Source organism: Artemia franciscana, chromosome 15 (genome assembly GCF_032884065.1).
Source record: "Artemia franciscana chromosome 15, ASM3288406v1, whole genome shotgun sequence".
Classification (NCBI taxonomy): Eukaryota; Metazoa; Arthropoda; class Branchiopoda; order Anostraca; family Artemiidae; genus Artemia; species Artemia franciscana.
This window is the reverse complement of record NC_088877.1, coordinates 25,016,271-25,034,797: the sequence shown is the minus strand read 5'-3', so window position 1 is coordinate 25,034,797 and position 18,527 is coordinate 25,016,271. Positions and strand designations below refer to the sequence as shown.

General features: G+C 33.2%; 1 protein-coding gene across 10 annotated transcripts in view; it reads left to right on the top strand.

The window, feature by feature from the left end:
- LOC136036241 (uncharacterized) overlaps positions 1–18,527 on the top strand; it is a gene marked incomplete at its 5' end in the record, with an annotated part of 165,865 nt that overhangs the window by 133,287 nt on the left and 14,051 nt on the right. For 9 of the 10 annotated variants that reach the window (XR_010619673.1, XR_010619672.1, XM_065718349.1 and 6 more), the window contains 1 exon segment: positions 17,039–17,099. Coding sequence is in view for 8 of the 10 variants with exons in the window: in XM_065718349.1 (XP_065574421.1) it covers positions 17,039–17,099 (61 nt within the window). 10 annotated transcript variants of the gene reach the window in all.

Genomic DNA, 18,527 nt, shown 5'->3' with positions numbered 1-18,527 from the left:
AAAAGATCCATTAATCATGTGATATATATATATATATATACTAGCTGTTGGGGTGGCGCTTCGTGCCACCCCAACACCTAGTTGGTGGGGGCGCTTCGCAACCCCCCCCCCCCCCAAGCCCCCCCGCGCGCGTAAGTCGTTACGCGCCATATTAGTTACGCGCCATTGTAGTTGTGTCCCTATGTCCCACCTGTGAATATAGATATATATATATATATATGTTTTTAACTACGTAAAACTTGCGAATATACAACATTCTTTGCTGTCCCATTGTCTGTGCATATAAATAGATTGTTTACCGACTCTTGAAAATGCAACATATAATGGTCCATGGGAAAACAATCCGTATTCAGATCTATACCTCATGATTCTAATGATTGCCCTTGAGCTTTGTTGATGGTGATTGCTAATCTACCATTCCCTGTGTCGCCATCGTCATTTATATATCCCCTTGTGCCCCCCGGCATCCCCTTTGTAGTTTTGTCCCTGTGTCCAGGTCGTCATTTGTGTCCCGGTGTCCCAGTCTGTGATTTCTCTTTGAGTGTCCCGGGCGTCATTTATATTCCATGTGTCCCGGTGTCTCGGTCGTCATTTATATCCCCCTGTGCCCCCCGGCGTCCCCGTTGTAGTTGTGTCCCTGTGTCCCGGTCGTCATTTATATTCCCTGTGTCCCGGTCGTCATTTGTATCCCGGTGTCCCGGTCTGTATATACATTCGTTTTTTAGTTTTGTTTTTCTCCTTTATTTTTTTCCTTTTTTATTTTTTTTCTTTTTTAGTTTATTTAGATTTTTAGATTTTTTAGTTTTTTTATTAGTTTTTATTTTTTTTTCTTTTTAGTTTTTTTGTAGTTTTTACCTTTTTTTTAGTTTTTTTAGTTTTTTTTACTTATATCCTGGTCGTCATTTATACTCCCTGTGTCCCGGTCGTCATTTGTGTCCCGGTGCTTTGTTGATTGCTAATCGAACATTACTTTTGTCCCGGTCGCTTTATTTTTTTCCTTTTTTCTTTTTTTTCTTTTTTAGTTTATCTAGATTTTTAGATTTTTTAGTTTTTTTATTAGTTTTTCTTTTTTTTTCTTTTTAGTTTTTTTGTATTTTTTACCTTTTTTTTAGTTTTTTTAGTTTTTTTTACTTATATCCTAGTCGTCATTTATACTCCCTGTGTCCCAGTCGTCATTTGTGTCCCGGTGCTTTGTTGATTGCTAATCGAACATTCCTTTTGTCCCGGTCGCTTTCTCTTTGAGTGTCGTCATTCATATTCCCTATGTGCCGGTGTCCCGGTCGTCATTTGTGTCCCGATGTCCCGGTCTGTAATTTCGTCAGTTGAAAACTTATGATGAAATAAATTTTTAATTTTTTCCCTTTTTTTGTTTTTAGTTTTTTTTTATTGGTTTTTACCTTTTATTAGGTTTTTTAGTTTTTTTCTTTTTTCTTTTTAGTTTTTTTTTGAAGTTTTTATCTTTTTAGTTTTTTTATTTTTATTTATATTTTTTTAGTTTTCTTTTTCTCCTTTATTTTTCAGTTTTTTCCTTTTTTTAGTTTTTTTTCTTTTTTAGTTCTTTTAGTTTTTACCTTTTTTAGTTTTTTTTAGTTTTTTTAGTTTTTTAGCTTTTTTTATTTTTTTTTTTATTAGTTTTTAGTTTATTTTATGGTTTTTTCCTTTTTTTAGTTTTTTTTTTAGTTTTTTATCTTTTTTTAGTTTTTTTTTAGTTTTTAAGCTTTTTTAGATTTTTTTATTTTGTTTTCTTCTTTTTTTTTGTAGTTTTTACCTTCTTTAGATTTTTGCTTCTTTTATTTTTTTAGCTTTTTTAGTTTTTTTTCGTTTTTTCTTTTTAGTTTTTTGTAGTTTTATCTTTTTTATTTTTTTGTATTTTTATTCATATTTTTTTAGTTTTCTTTTTCTCTTTTATTTTTCAGTCTTTTCCTTTTTTTAGTTTTTTTCTTTTTTAGTTTTTAGTTTTTTTTTAGTTTTTTACCTTTTTTTAGTTTTTTTAGTTTTTTTAGTTTTTTAGATTTTTTAGTTTTTTTATTAGTTTTTAGTTTTTTTTGTAGTTTTTGTCTTTTTTTAGTTTTTTCAGTTTTTTTTAGTTTTTAGTTTTTTACCTTTTTTTAGTTTTTTTTTAGTTTTTTAGCTTTTTTAGTTTTTTTTTTCTTTTTAGTTTTTTTTTGTAGTTTTTACCTTTTTTAGTTTTTTTCTTATTTTGTATTAGTGTGAAATAATTCAGACGTCATATGCGGACAAACACGACGTCACCTGATCCACAGATCCACACACAGACAACTTATTTTTATATATATAGATATATATATATATATATATATATATATATATCTATATATATAAAAATAAGTTGTCTGTGTGTGGATCTGTGGATCAGGTGACGTCATGTTTGTCCGCATATGACGTCTGAATTATTTCACACTAATACAAAAGAAGAAAAAAACTAAAAAAGGTAAAAACTACAAAAAAAACTAAAAAGAAAAAAAAACTAAAAGAGCTAAAAGACTAAAAAAAACTAAAAAAAGGTAAAAATCTAATAACTAAAAAAAACTGAAAAAAATAAAAAAAGGCAAAAACTACAAAAAAAATAAAAACTAATAAAAAAACTAAAAAAGCAAAAAAACTAAAAAAACTAAAAAAACTAAAAAAAGGTAAAAAACTAAAAACTAAAAAAGAAAAAAACTAAAAAAAAGGAAAAAACTGGAAAATAAAAGAGAAAAAGAAAACTAAAAAAATATGAATAAATATATATATAAATAAGTTGTTTGTGGGTTATGTCTGTCTGTCTGTCTGTCGAGTGACGTCGTGTTTGTCCGCATATGACGTCTGAATTATTTTACACTAATACAAAAGAAGAAAAAAAACTAAAAAAGGTAAAAACTACAAAAAAAACTAAAAAGAAAAAAAACTAAAAAAACTAAAAAAAAACTAAAAAAAGGTAAAAAACTAAAAACTAAAAAAAACTGAAAAAACTAAAAAAAGGCAAAAACTAAAAAAAAAACTAAAAACTAATAAAAAAACTAAAAAAGCTAAAAAACTAAAAAAACTAAAAAAAGGTAAAAAACAAAAAGAAACTAAAAACTAAAAAAGAAAAAACCAAAAAAAAGGAAAAAACTGAAAAATAAGAGAAAAAGAAAACTAAAAAAATATTAATAAATATAAAAAATATAAATATAAATATAATATAAATTAGCAATCAACAAGCACCGAGACACAAATGACGACCGGGACACAGGGAGTATAAATGACGACCAGGACATAAGTAAAAAAAAAAAACTAAAAAAACTAAAAAAATGGTAAAAACTACAAAAAAACTAAAAACTAATAAAAAAACTAAAATATCTAAAAATCTAAATAAACTAAAAAAGAAAAAAAGAAAAAAGGAAAAAAATAAAGGAGAAAAACAAAACTAAAAAACGAATGTATATACAGACCGGGACACCGGGATACAAATGACGACCGGGACACAGGGAATATAAATGACGACCGGGACACAGGGACACAACTACAATGGGGACGCCGGGGGGCACAGGGGGATATAAATGACGACCGGGACACCGGGACACAAGGAATATAAATGACGCCCAGGACACTCAAAGAGAAATCACAGACTGGAACACCGGGACACAAATGACGACCGGGACACAGGGAATATAAATGACGACCGGGACACAGGGACATAACTACAAAGGGGACGCCGGGGTGCACAGGGGGATATATAAATGACGATGGCGACTCAGGGAATGGTCGATTAGCAATCACCATCAACAAAGCTCAAGGGCAATCATTAGAATCATGAGGTATAGATCTGAATACGGATTGTTTTCCCATGGACCATTATATGTTGCATGTTCAAGAGTCGGTAAACCTGAAAATCTATTTATATGCACAGACAATGGGACAGCAAAGAATGTTGTATATTCGCAAGTTTTACGTAGTTAAAAACATATATATATATATATATATATATATATATATATATATATATATATATATATATATATATATATATATATATATATATATATATATATATATATATATATATATATATATATATATATATATATATATATATATATATATATATATATATATATATATATATATATATATATATATATATATATATCTATATTCACAGGTGGGACATAGGGACACAACTACAATGGCGCGTAAAGACTTACGCGCGCGGGGGGGGCTTGGGGGGGGGGCGCGAAGCGTCCCCACCAACTAGGTGTTGGGGTGGCGCGAAGCGCCACCCCAACAGCTAGTATATATATATATATATATATATATATATATATATATATATATATATATATATATGAGAATTTAGAGTGGCGAAACCCTATATAGGCCAGTGTATTCTCCTGATGAGCCCTTATGTTGGGCGTTGCCTCTGAATTATTTGTCTATATTATTTTTTCTATTGTTCGGTAAATGACGACTTATACTTATTGACGACCTGACTGCCTGTCCATGGATTATTCTTTATGGTTGATTGTGTGTGGCTATACTGTTTGACCTATGTGATTGTATGGATGAGTAGGGTTAAGGCCTCATTCAAGTGCTGGTCTATATTAATCACTAATTTAGGAAAACAGTCTTCCTTTTCTCCTTCTGTCTCTTTTTTTTTTTTTTTTTTTTTTTTTTTTTTTTTTTTTTTTTTTTTTTTTGTGTTTGTGCTGTAGCATTGGTGATTTCTCTTTTCATGATATATATATATATATATATATATATATATATATATATATATATATATATATATATATATATATATATATATATATATATATATTAGGGAACATACTGAGTTTTGGGCATTGAGAGCTTCCACAAAATAGGAACATCTGGACATTTACCTTATTTCATTATTTGAACATATAGAGTTCTGTGCATAGGGAGCTTCCACAAATTAAAGACATCGAAATATTTATTTTACTTTATTACTGAATATATTGGAACATATTGAGTTCTGTTCATTGGGAGCTTCCACAAAATAGGAACGTTGGAATATTTACTTTATTTCAATATTGAACATATTGAGTTCTGTGCGTTGGGAGCTTCCACAAAATAGGAACATCAGAATATTTACTTCATTTTATTATTGAACATATTGGAACATATTGAGTTCTTTGCATTGGGAGCTTCCACGAAACAGGAACATCGGAATATTCACTTTATTTCATTATTGAACATATTGGAACATATTGAGTTTTGTGCATTGGGAGCTTCCACAAAATAGGAACATCGGAATATTTACTTTATTGCATTGCAGTTTTTTAGTCTATTGCTGCTCCATAACTTAGATGTTTATTAAATTCATTGCGATTTTTACGTGGGCAAAAAAGCAAAGAAAATAAAAATATTCATACAGACAACCCATTCTCACATGAATTTGTAAAAAAAAAAAAAAAAAAAAAAAAAAAAAAAAAAAAAAAAAAAAAAAAAAAAAAAAAAAAAAAAAAAAAAAAAATAGTTTGAGCTAGACCCTCCTCTCTCCTCTAGGATTTCAGTTTATTAATTTCAATTTTAAGAGGACTGTTAAAAACATTCCCAATGTGAGACTTGGTTAAGGGCTTAGTTCATCAAATGGTGCATAGAATATGATAAAAATTTCTATAATAACCACGCGAAATCAGTGATTGTACAAAACTGGTTTATTTACAAAGTCCAGGAATATACAAGGTCCAGTATCAGAGTCACATATTACTTTGACTCTAAGTCACAAACAAATCAGAACGTCTTCATTATAACAGATATGAAACTAGACTCTCAAATACCTAAATTAAGCTTCGTATGTATACAGAAACTAATCTAGTACACTAGTACGCAGTCGACCCCTGCTTTATTACAAGCTGCAGGTCAGTTGCTCTTATTGTATGGGAAGTAGGTGGTCATAAAAATATGTAGGTTGCTGTCTCTTGACCCCGAAATAAGAAAAATATGCGTCCTATGTGGAATCCAAATAATAAAGAAATATACATTGATAATGAAGTTCATACCTACCTCTACTTCTACTCAGTTGTGATGTATATACTTTTTTACATTGTTAACCTATACTTTAGTTGTGGATGATAACTTTATTCTAATATATTCTAATATAATTCTAATATATTCTAATTCTAATATATTTTAATATTCTAATATACCACCATATATGTGTGCAGTACACTCGATTTAGATTTGTTTACGCATGACTATATTTTTAGAGAAGTTGGGATTGCTGGTATTACGTCATAAGTTAGTATTAAAACAAATTATTAAAATTGATTATAACTAATTCGAGGTAAATCTTTTCTTTCAGATTTAGTGAAGATTGTTTCCGGATTTTTTCAACGAAATTAAATAAAATTGCAAATACAATAATCTGTATATAGGTATTATATTATTGCATTGATCGCATATTATTAGCAATTCGCATGATGTCCCGCTATTGGCCGGTGTTGTTGTGAAATCGAATCTATGTGCCTGCTTAGGGGTATTAGTTACCTATTTCTAGATTATTTTGAATTTAATTCAAATTCTATGTTTTCAGAAAAAACTTCAATTTTTTTGCATAAATTTGGTTAGTCTGCTACTACTACTAATAACTCACTGCAGCACCAAGCCGCCTGAGGCCAACACAGCTACGCACGCTCCTCCTCCAACCTAATCTATTCAAGGCCTCCCTCTTTACACCCTCCCAGGAAGTACCATTTCCTTTAAATCTTTATTTAGACATCCTCCCAACCCACACAAAGACGACCTGCTTTCCCTGTAGCCCCAGACGGTTGGCCAAAAAGGACAATCTTCGGCAATCTGTCATCCTCCATCCGCAGAACGTGACCTAGCCATCTCAACCTTTCTTTCATTATAGCCCTAGAAAATTGGATTGAACCAGATTTTTCGTATAGCCTACTGTTTGAAATACGGTCAGTCAGCCGGGTAGCCAGAGCAATCCGTAGGCAATTTTTCTAGAAAACATCTAGTAAATTTTCATCTGCTTTTCGGAGCGCCCATGCTTAAGAGCCATATCTGACCACTGTCATCACTGTAGCTTCTAATATTCTAATCTTGGTTTGCAGACTTATCTTTCTATTCTTCCAAACTTTTTTAAACTGTGAAAAAACACCCTGAGCCTTACCTATTCTACTTTTAACATCTTCAGTGCTCCCACCGTCTTTACTAATAATACTACTAAGGTAAGTGAAGCTGCTAACCTGATCAATCTTTTCTTTACCCAACGTCTCCTTTTCATCTTCACTTATTCCTAGCTTTAATGACTTAGTTTTCTTCACATTAATTTTCAAACCCATTCTAGTACCCTGAACTCGCAAAACCTCTAAAAATTCATTCATTTCGCTCACACTTTCATCTAATATGGTTAAATTATCAACATAATCTAACTCCAGGAGCATTTTCCTCCCCATTTGATTCCGTGGTCTCCAATTGCCTTTCCTGTGCTCCTTAAGACGAAGTCCATCAAAATGATCCATATATAGGGGGATAGAACACAACCCTGCTTAACTCCTGATTTAATACGAAACCAGTTACCAACCTCATTTCCTACCTTAACCGCAGCAGTACTATTCTCGTACATAGCACAAATCACTTAATGCTTTTTTCTGGTATACCATATAAGGGTAAGACCCTTGCTAGCGCTCTTCTATTAACAGAATCGAAAGCTTGCTCATAATCGATAAAACTGAGGACCAAAGGTGTTTGACAACGAAGGGGCTTCTCAATTATTAATCTAAGAGTGAAAACTTGGTCGACACATCCTCTACCTTTTCTTAAACCGCACTGTTCTTCCCTTAAAACTCTACAGCATCTCTCAGTCTAACAAAAGCTAAGAGCTCATATGGCACTTGTGACGAGGCAAGAAGAGCTAAGAGCCAAGAGCTCATATGGTATGAGCACTAACAAAATTCTAAGAATCAATAGATTGATTTAAAAGGAAAATCAGAGGCTTAATGCCGGTCAGGATTTAAAATAAGAGCTCCGAGTCATGATGTCCTTCTAAATATCAAAATTCATTAAGATCCGATCACCCACTCTTAAGTTATAAATACCTAATTTTTTCTAATTTTTCCTCTCCCTTTAGCCTCCCATATGTTCGAAACTGAGAAAAGGACTTTATCAAGTCAATTTGTGCAGCTCCCTGTCACGCCTACCAATTTTCATCGTCCTAGCACGTCCAGAAGCACCAAACTCACCAAATCACTGAACCCCTCCCCCCAACTTCCCCAAAGAGAGCGAACCCAGTACGGTTACGTCGTAACCGTACGTCGTACGGTTACGTAAGCTTCATCCCGATTCCTCCACTCCAAGTGTTTTCCAAGATTTCCCCCTCCAGCTCCCCCCAATGTCAAAAGATCTGGTTGGGATTTGAAATAAGAACTCTGAGACACGAATTCCTTCTAAATATCAAATTTCATTAAGATCCGATCACCTATTCGTAAGATAAAAATACCCCAATTTTCACGTTTTCCAAAAATTCCGGTTTCCCCCTCCAACTCCCCCCAATGTCACAGGAGCTGGTCAGAATTTAAAATTAGAGCTTTAAAGCACAAGATCCTTCTAAATATCAAATTTCATCAAGATCTGGTCACCCTTTCGTTAGTTACAAATACCTCAATTTTCAAAATTACCCCCCCCCCCAAATCCACCAAAGAGAGAAGATCCGGTCCGGTTATGTCAGTCACGTATCTTAGACAGGTTTTTATTCTTCCCATCCAGTTTCATCCTGATCTCTCCGCTTTAAGTATTTTCTAAGATTTCCGCCCCCCCCAACTACCCCCCCCCCAATGACGCTGGATCCGGTTGAGATTTAAAATAAGAGATCTGAGTTACGAGGTCCTTCTAAATTTGAAGTTTCATGAAGATCCGATGACTCCTTTGTAAGTTAAAAATACGTCATTTTTTCTAATTTTTCAGAATTAACCCCCTCCCCAATAGAGCGGCTCCGTTCCAATTATGTAAATCACGTATCTAAGACTTCTGATTATTTTTCCCACCAATTTTCATCTCGATCCCTCCAATCTAAGCGTTTTCCGTGATTTTAGGCCCCCACCCCAAACTCCCCCAATGTCACCAGATCCGGTCGGGATTTAAAATAAGAGCTGTGAGACACGATATCCTTCTAAATATCAAATTTCATTGAGATCCAATCACCCGTTCGTAAGTTAAAAATACAATTTTTCAGAATTAACCCCCCCCCCCTAACTACCCCAAAGAGTGTGGATCCGTTCCAGTTATGTCAATCATGTATCTAGGACTTGTGCTTATTTTTCCCACCAAGTTTCATCCCGACCCCTCCACTCTAAGTGTTTTCCAAGATTTTAGGTTTCCCCCTCCCAACCCCCCCCCCCAATGTCACCAGATCCGGTCGGGATTGAAAATAAGAGCTCTGAGACACGATATCTTTCTAAATATCATTTTTCATTGAGATCTGATCACCCGTTCGTAAGTCAAAAATACCTCATTTTTTCTAATTTTTCAGAATTACCCCCCCCCAACTACCCCACAGAGATCGGATCCGTTCCGGTTATGTCAATCATGTATCTAGGACTTGTGCTTATTTTCCCATCAAGTTTCACCCTGATCCCTCCACTCAAGTGTTTTCCAATATTTTAGGTTTCCCCCTCCCAACTCCCTCCCACCCCCAATGTCACCAGATCCGGTCAGGATTTAAAATAACAGCTCTGAGACACGATATCCGTCCAAATATCACGCTTAATTAAGATCTGATCAACCGTTCGTAAGTTAAAAATACTTTAATTTTTCTATTTTTCCGAAGTAACGAGCCCCCCACTCCCCCCAGATGGTCAAATCGGGAAAAAGACTATTTCTAATTTAATCTGGTCCTGTCTCTGATACGCCTGCCAAATTCCATCGTCCTAGCTTACCTGGAAGTGCCTAAAGTAGCAAAACCGGGACCGACAGACAAACCGACAGAATTTGCGATTGCTATATGTCACTTGGTTAATACCAAGTGCCATAAAAAGTATCATATTACTAAGTAATTTGCTACCTACAGAGACCAGACTAATGCCTCGATAATTACGACACTCACTCTTGTCATCTTTCTTATATAGTGGTTTAATTAAGGTTTTCCTAAAATCATTAGGTACTTCCCCTTTTTCAAAAATCATATTCATAATCTTCAGTAGCTTATTCCTAACCTCAGAGCCACCATTTTTAAGAAACTCATTTATCACATTATCAGCAACTGGAGTCTTATTATTTTTTAATCCTTTTAGTACTGTCGCTAATTCTTCCTCACTAAACAAATCTTCCTTCACATCCAAGGTATCACAAACTTTTTCATTCTCATCTGTATCTTTTCCTGCAACTGTATCTCGGTTTAGCACATTCTCAAGACGTTCCACCCATCTTTCTTTAACCTTTTCCTTATCACTAATTGTTGCCCCATTTCTATCTTTAACTGGGACTAGTCCGGATTGGTTACTCCCTTTCAGTTTATTAACATGCCAGTTTAATATTTTACTATTATGCCGTCTAGCTGCATCTTCCAGATCCTCAGCAATTTTATCCATGGCCTCCAATCACATCTCCTTAGTTCATATTTTAATGCTTTCTCCAATTTCTTTACATTCCTTTTATTTTCATACCACCTATCACTCAGATAATTCTTGTACAAACCCTTTCTACTTTCTATTTAACCTAAAGCTTTTTCCCTAATATCCCTAGTTACAGTCTTAGCACTCTTCCCTAAGACACCATCAGCAACTTCACAAATTGTTTTTCTGAAATTATTCCATCCATCTTCCACATTGTCAAATTTTAAACTCTCAAGTTTAGTGTTCAAGTGTTCCTGGAAAGTTTTTCTTATATTTTCACCCTGGAGTCTACCAACATCATAACTTTCCTGCAGGTAGTTACCCTTCCGAAATTTCAGCTTTAAATTAACCTTAGACACTACTACACATTACTTTGTTAGTCTGGCTAACTGTTAAACCATCAGTTGTTAATAATAATTAAGGGGAGTTTTATCCTTATAGTTTCTTTAATAGTACTTCACATATTTTTTCATATCACCTTCTCAAATGTTCATTTGTTTCCTAAATTTTATTGGCACATTTTCAAATCCTAAAAGTTACAGATGAATCAATCATAGGGATATCAACATATATGATTAATTCATAGGTAGCATAAGCTATGATACAATGATCCGATTTTATCGGATCATTTGAATAAATAGCACCCAGCACCCAGAATGTCTGACTATAATGGTTGATGTGTACTGGATTTCTAAATAATAGATTTTTAAATTTTGGTTAACCCTCTAAGTTGATTTCTTTCTCTATTTTTCATATTTCTGTTTGAGATTTATTTTTCTCAGTTCTTGTGTGAAGACTATGCAAGAAAAACTGATAATAAAAAAGACGTTATGGGGGTATATAATGCAGTTGCGTCATTCGGACACATAACATAATTATGGTGATTTTCAGGCTTTCGAACATTGCGCTTTTGCGTATAATAATTTTTAAATAATATTTCTCCATTCACTTTTCTTGAGTTGATATATATATATATATATATATATATATATATATATATATATATATATATATATATATATATATATATATATATATATATATATATATATATATATATATATATATATATATATATATATTAGCTGTTGGGGTGGCGCTTCGCGCCACCCCAACACCTAGTTGGTGGGGCGCTTCGCGCCCCCCCAAGCCCCCCCGCGCACGTAAGTCGTTACGCGCCATATTAGTTACGTGCTATTGTAGTTGTGTCCCTGTGTCCCACCTGTGAATAGAGATAGATATAAATATATGTTTTTAACTACGTAAAACATGCGAATATGCAACATTCTTCGCTGTCCCATTGTCTGTGCATATAAATAGATTGTCAGGTTTACTGACTCTTGAACATGCAACATATAATTGTCCATGGGAAAAACAATCCGTATTCAGATCTATACCTCATTATTCTAATGATGTGTCCCTGTGTCCCGGTCGTCATTTATATTCCCTGTGTCCCGGTCGTCATTTGTGTCCCGGTGTCCCAGTTTGTACTTTCTCTTTGAGTGTCCCGGTCGTCATTTATATTCCCTGTGTCCCGGTGTCCCGGTCGTCATTTGTGTCCCGGTGTCCCGGTCTGTAATTTCTATTCGAACAATCCCTGTGTCCCGGTCGTCATTTATATATCCCGCCTGTGCCCCCGGCGTCCCCGTTGTAGTTGTGTCCCTGTGTCCCGGTCGTCATTTATATTCCCTGTGTCCCGGTCGTGATTTGTGTCCGGGTGTCCCAGTCTGTAATTTCTCTTTGAGGTTCACGGTCGTCACTTATATTCCCTCTGTCTCGGTCGTCATTTGTGTCCCGGTCTGTAATTTCTCTTTGAGTGTTTTTTTATTTTAGTTTTTTTTTAGTTTTTTACCTTTTTTCTTTTTTCAGTTTTCTTTTTCTTCTTTATTTTTCAGCGTCACTATGAAGTACATATCGACGAACCTTTGTTTTTTTAACTAAAATCTGGTAGGCATTGATGACCTTATCCAAGTCAAAATCCCAAACCCAATCATCATCGCTATCATTTTCAGTTTTGATATGTTTTGACTCTCGCTGTCCAGGTGGATTTTCATCTAACTGCGCAGTTTTGCGTTCTTTAGCCGCAAGCCTGTTTTCTTGCTGTTCTTGTGATTCCTCGGAACGCTTTCTTTTCTTACTTTCTCTATCAGCAGCAAGTTTTTTGGCATAAACTCTTTGAGCAGCTTCCTCGGCTGTTGCCATTGTAGGTTCTTCAGTCATTTTACAATTAAACATTTTTCCGTGAACAAATGTCTTAAATACCGTTAATGACGTCACCGTCAAAGCAAAAATGATGGCAACTAATTTCATGACGTCAGCCGAAACATGACGTCACCTGATCCATCCACAGATCCACACACAGACAACTTATTTTTATATATATAGATATATATATATATATATATATATATATATATATATATATATATATATATATATATATATATATATATATATATATATATATATATATATATATATATATATATACATATATATATATATATATATATATACATATATATATATATATATATATATTGGGGGGCGCTTTGCACCCAACCCCCCCCCCCCCAAGCCCAATCTATAAATAGATTGTCAGGTTTACAGACTCTTGAACATGCAACATATAATTGTCCATGGGAAAAACAATCCGTGTTCAGATCTATACCTCATTATTCTAATGATTGCCCTTGAGCTTTGTTGATGGTGATTGCTAATCAAACATTCCCTGTGTCCTTATCGTCATTTATATATTCCCCTGTGCCCCCCGGTGTCCCCGTTGTAGTTGCGTCCCTGTGTCCCAGTCGTCATTTATAGTCGACAAACATGACGTCAGTCGACACACAAACATGACGTCAGTCGACACACACGTCCCAGTCGTCATTTGTGTCCCGGTGTCCCAGTCTGTAATTTCTCTTTGAGTGTCCCGGTCGTCATTTATATTCCCTGTGTCCCGGTCTGTATATACATTCGTTTTTGAATTGGTATATGATGAAATAATTTTTTTATTTTTTTCCTTTTTTTCTTTTTAGTTTTTTTTTGGTTTTTACCTATTTTTTAGCTTTTTAGTTTTTTTTCTTTTTAGTTTTTTTGCAGTTTTTACCTTTTTTAGTTTTTTTTTAGTTTTCTTTTTCTCCTTTATTTTTCAGTTTTTTTCCTTTTTTAGTTTTTTTTCTTTTTCAGTTTTTAGTTTTTTTATTAGTTTTTAGTTTTTTTTCTTTTATTTTTTTCGCTGTTTTTACCCTTTTTTTAGTTTTTTTCTTTTTTACTTTTTAGTTTTTTACCTTTTTTAGTTTTTTTTAGTTTTTTAGCTTTTTTAGTTTTTTTAGTAGTTTTTACCTATTTTTTAGTTTTTTTTTTGTTTTTTTTTCTTTTTTAGTTTTTTTTTCTTCTTTTGTATTAATGCTAAAGCCAAGGTTCGAACCTGGAACCTCTCGGACCTAGAACCTGGAATATAACGCTTTACCAACTCAGCTACTTCGGCTTGAATACATTTACCTTTTTAGTTTTTTTTTAATTTCTATTTTTATTTTTTTTTGTTTTCTTTTTCTCCTTTATTTGTCAGTTTTTTCCTTTTTTTTTTTTTTTTTTCTTTTTCAGTTTTTAGTTTTTTTTAGTTTTTTAGTTTTATTATTAGTTTTTAGTTTTTTTTCTTTTTAGTATTTTCTTTTTAGTTTTTTCTGTAGTTTTTATCTTTTTTAGTTTTTTTGCTTCTTTTGTATTAATGCTAAAGCCAAGGTTCGAACCTGGAACCTCTCGGACCTAGAACCTGGAACATAACGCTTTACCAACTGAGCTACTGTGTTTGTATTTGTATCGGATTAACGACGCTTCTTGACTACTAAGGTCCCTGCGTCGGCCCTGTAGTGCATTCCTACAGCATGGTTCGATCTCTGGGTCCCGTATTACCACGCTAAGGTCAAACCCACTGCGCCAACACAGGTAGTTATATAACTGAGCTACTTCGGCTTGAATGCATTCGTTTTTGAATTGGTATGTGATGAAATAATTCAGACGTCATATGCGGACAGTGACGTCACTCGACAGACACACAGACAACTTATTTTTATATATAGATATACTAGCTGTTGGGGTGGCGCTTCGTGCCACCCCAACACCTAGTTGGTGGGGGCGCTTCGCGCATAAGTAAAAATAAGTAATTTTTTTTACTTATGTCCTGGTCGTCATTTATACTCACTGTGTCCCGGTGCTTTGTTGATGGTGATTGCTAATCGAACATTCCTTGTGCCCCGGTCGTCATTTTTATTCCCTATGTGCCGGTGTCCCGGTCGTCATTTGTGTCCCGATGTCCCGGTCTGTAATTTCGTCAGTCGAAAACATGACGTCAGTCGACACAGAAACATGACGTCACCTGACAGATCCACAGACAGACAACTTATTTATATATATATATATATATATATATATATATATATATATATATATATATATATATATATATATATATATATATATATATATATATATTACAAATTTATAAGGAATGTTCAGAAATGGTGAAAATTAGTGTTTCGTCTTCCCAAAAAAGTTGTATAATACTATCTTCGGAATATCGCAATGAAAACAACATCTTGATTTATGTTAAAGGTCTAAATTATTCATTTTGAACAGTTTTTTTTCGCTGCATTTTACATGTTTTTCTAGAATTGATGCTTCTGCTACTGACTTTCTCCAGTCTTATGTGAAGCTTTTGCAAGGGCGTGATAGCCTACTCACAGACTAAGTTGTATATGGGCAAAAATAAGAGTGTCAATGCGGAGACATTTGGAAATTGTATTCGCTGGCCAGTGTTCTTATCCTCCTGATTGGGATAAACAAGAGCTTAAAAACAATTTCTGAACGGATTCTTAAGAACATATTTTATGTAATATATTTTATGTAAAATATGAAACGACTAGATCCTCACCCCCATAAAAAAGCTGAATTCACAAAATATATTTGTGAGTATCCTAGGATGTTAAAAAGTTGAGTTTGTTGACCAATATTACTATGTATTCTGGCTGAGTCTGAAAATTGAGCCTTTTAATTAAAAAAAATTTAGTTCCTGGGTCATTTTTCGGAAAAATTAGTACGCTTCGCTTAATAAATAGCAAACCCCCTTTCCTCCTCTGAAAAAAGTAAATTGTACTGAATCTATTTGTGATGTTACTTATTCCATATTGACGATATTTGAACAATTCTGACAATACTGTGAACTTGCTGTGTATTGATATAAAATTTATTCTAAATCACTTTTGAAATACCTGAAACTGTCTCCTATCCCCTGAAAAAGTACATAGTTTATTTGCGACATTAGTAAGATATTTAATAGCCATATTCATTCCAATTTTTCTATTCCTCCTGGATGAAGCTAAAGTTTCTATTTTCAGCAAAAAAAAGAAGAAAATTGCCGGATGTATGGGATCACTACCAATTTCATATTTCTGAGTTGTTTTCATGTTTCTGAGTTGAATGTTAATGCCATTCATATCTAGTTTTTTATTTATTATTTGACGCATGAGGAATAGATGTTTATTTGCTCAAGCCACCTTTGTCGGTATTGGTGTCAGTACAATTGCTTAAGCATCAACTGAACTAGTTTTTTAACAGCAACCTTCTCATCAATAAATAGTTAAGTAATTTTTTTTGGAGTATATAGTGACAAAAAAAACATCTTTAGTAAATGATAAAGCAGCAGTAGAAATATTGCACGCATGAACTGTGCACCAACTTTTTCTCTCTCTTATTTTTTCCTCTCTCTCGCTTGTGTTTTTTGGCAATAAAAATGTTCTAATAACCATCGGCATTAAATAATAATAATAATAGCACAAAGGACATTGTCAAAAAACGGCAATCTTTTGAGTCCAGAGTTCCCAGGCTGAGTTGCTCCCTTATACGTTTTAACCACACCATTCTCCGGCTGAAATTTTCACTGACCGTAATCCTTTACTGTCGGTGTGTACCTATGTAATACCGTAGATAGATGAATCAAGTCACAAATGATGGAGACATAAATGAGTTCATCATTAATAATGATTGACGTTATAAATGACGTCATTTATTTATGATGTTATTGATGAATGAATCAATTCAGCCAACTCTTATGATATGTTTTTGCTGTGGAAATTTTGTGCTATTGTCTATACTGTGAGTTTGTGCTAATGGTGGTATGTCCTCAGAAAATGGGGATAATATAATATTTTCTATTACACGTAAAATGTTTCCACAATAAAAGGGGTGATATCACCCTGAGCACCAAAATTTTAGACTTAACTACACATAATTCTTATAAATGCATGTAGACTTAGTTTCAATTCTCCGTCCCGTTGTGGCACGTGGCTATTGAGAAATTTTACTTCAGACGCAAATTTAATATACACTATTTTTCTATGTATTTGATCAGTTTCAGTTTATTTTATTACTTTTTATTTATTCTGTTGATTTTATTTATTCTATCCCTTTTTCAGGTGGATCTGCTTTTTCCAAGTTTCAACAATTAGATCGTGCTAATTCTCTTTCCTCTCCCAAGTAAGACATAATTTTTTTTTTCATTCCTATTCTCCGTTAGTATTTCTTGCTAAGTTTTTTTTTACTACTGTTAAGGGTGATGAAAAAAAACAACTTATGTTAATAAGAAAATGTATGCTCAGGAAACAGTAAAAAATCGTTGAAATTCAATAAATCAAATTTTTAAGAAAAACGGTTTAATTTTTTCAAAAATATTGATGGCAATATTTGAATTATGCTGATAAAACTGGATACTTCCGGAACGTTTTTTTCAAGGGGAAGGAAACGATTCTTTTTTTTTTTTATCAATATCATCCACAAATTTCGCTTCTTTATGATTTTATAAGGAAATCGGTACTAAGTCAACTTTACTTAAATTACGTAAGTCAAATTAGGTGCAATAACACCTAATATGACGCAAACGTATAAATATGACGCAGAAACCATTGCTCGTTTAAGGTTTATATTACCTGCAGGGCTGCATCCAGGATTTTTCTTTTCGGGGGGGGGGGGGGTAAACAAACTTCAAAACGCTACAAGATTTGCTTACATTCAATTTTGTTACGTTTTTACGAGTCGGGCAAACATTTTTTGGGCGTGGAGGATTCAAACCCCTTAATCGTCCCCTGGACACGGCCTTAGTTACCTGCATAAGTTTTGGCTGTCTATTTTTCTGTATTCCTGCCGTTTTAATGTCAGTTCAGTTTCAGTTGTAGCCCTGCCGTTTAGTTTCAGCCATTTACCAAAATAATTATTTACCAAAATAATTCTACATTTTTTTCTATTATTTTAAGAAAGTTCATATAATTCTATTAGAGAAATTCAGTCATATTTTTTTTGTTTTATACAAATTCATAGTCATAGTCAGAGAAATTCATAGTCATATTTTTTTTGTTTTATACAAATTCATAGTCATAGTCAGAGAAATTCATAGTCATATTTTTTTATTTTATACAAGTTCATAGTCATAGTCAGAGAAATTCATAGTCATATTTTTTTGTTTTATACAAATTCATAGTCATAGTCAGAGAAATTCATAGTCATATTTTTTTTGTTTTCGTACATATTCATAGTTTTGGCTCTTTGAATGGATATTTCTGCAACCAATGATTCCAGTGCTTTAAATATCTTGTCTGTGGGGTGCAAGTAGACAGCTGTAAGCTTGTCACAAAATTTTATTTTTGCAGGGAACATAAGCATAGCGTAAATAAAACCCTTTGTTAAATGAAGCTTAACAAATAAACACTGCGTACTTTCACGAATAACATGATATATAGCCAAACATCATATGTAAAAGACCTTGCTGCTCAGAGTTCAGAAGTCACTTTCAGGATAAAGCCTTGGAAAGTGTAATGAAATATATATACACCTAAATATATAAATACATAATATTTAGATATATATCATATAAAAATCTAGATCTAAATCTTTGAGCCTTAAAACAAACTC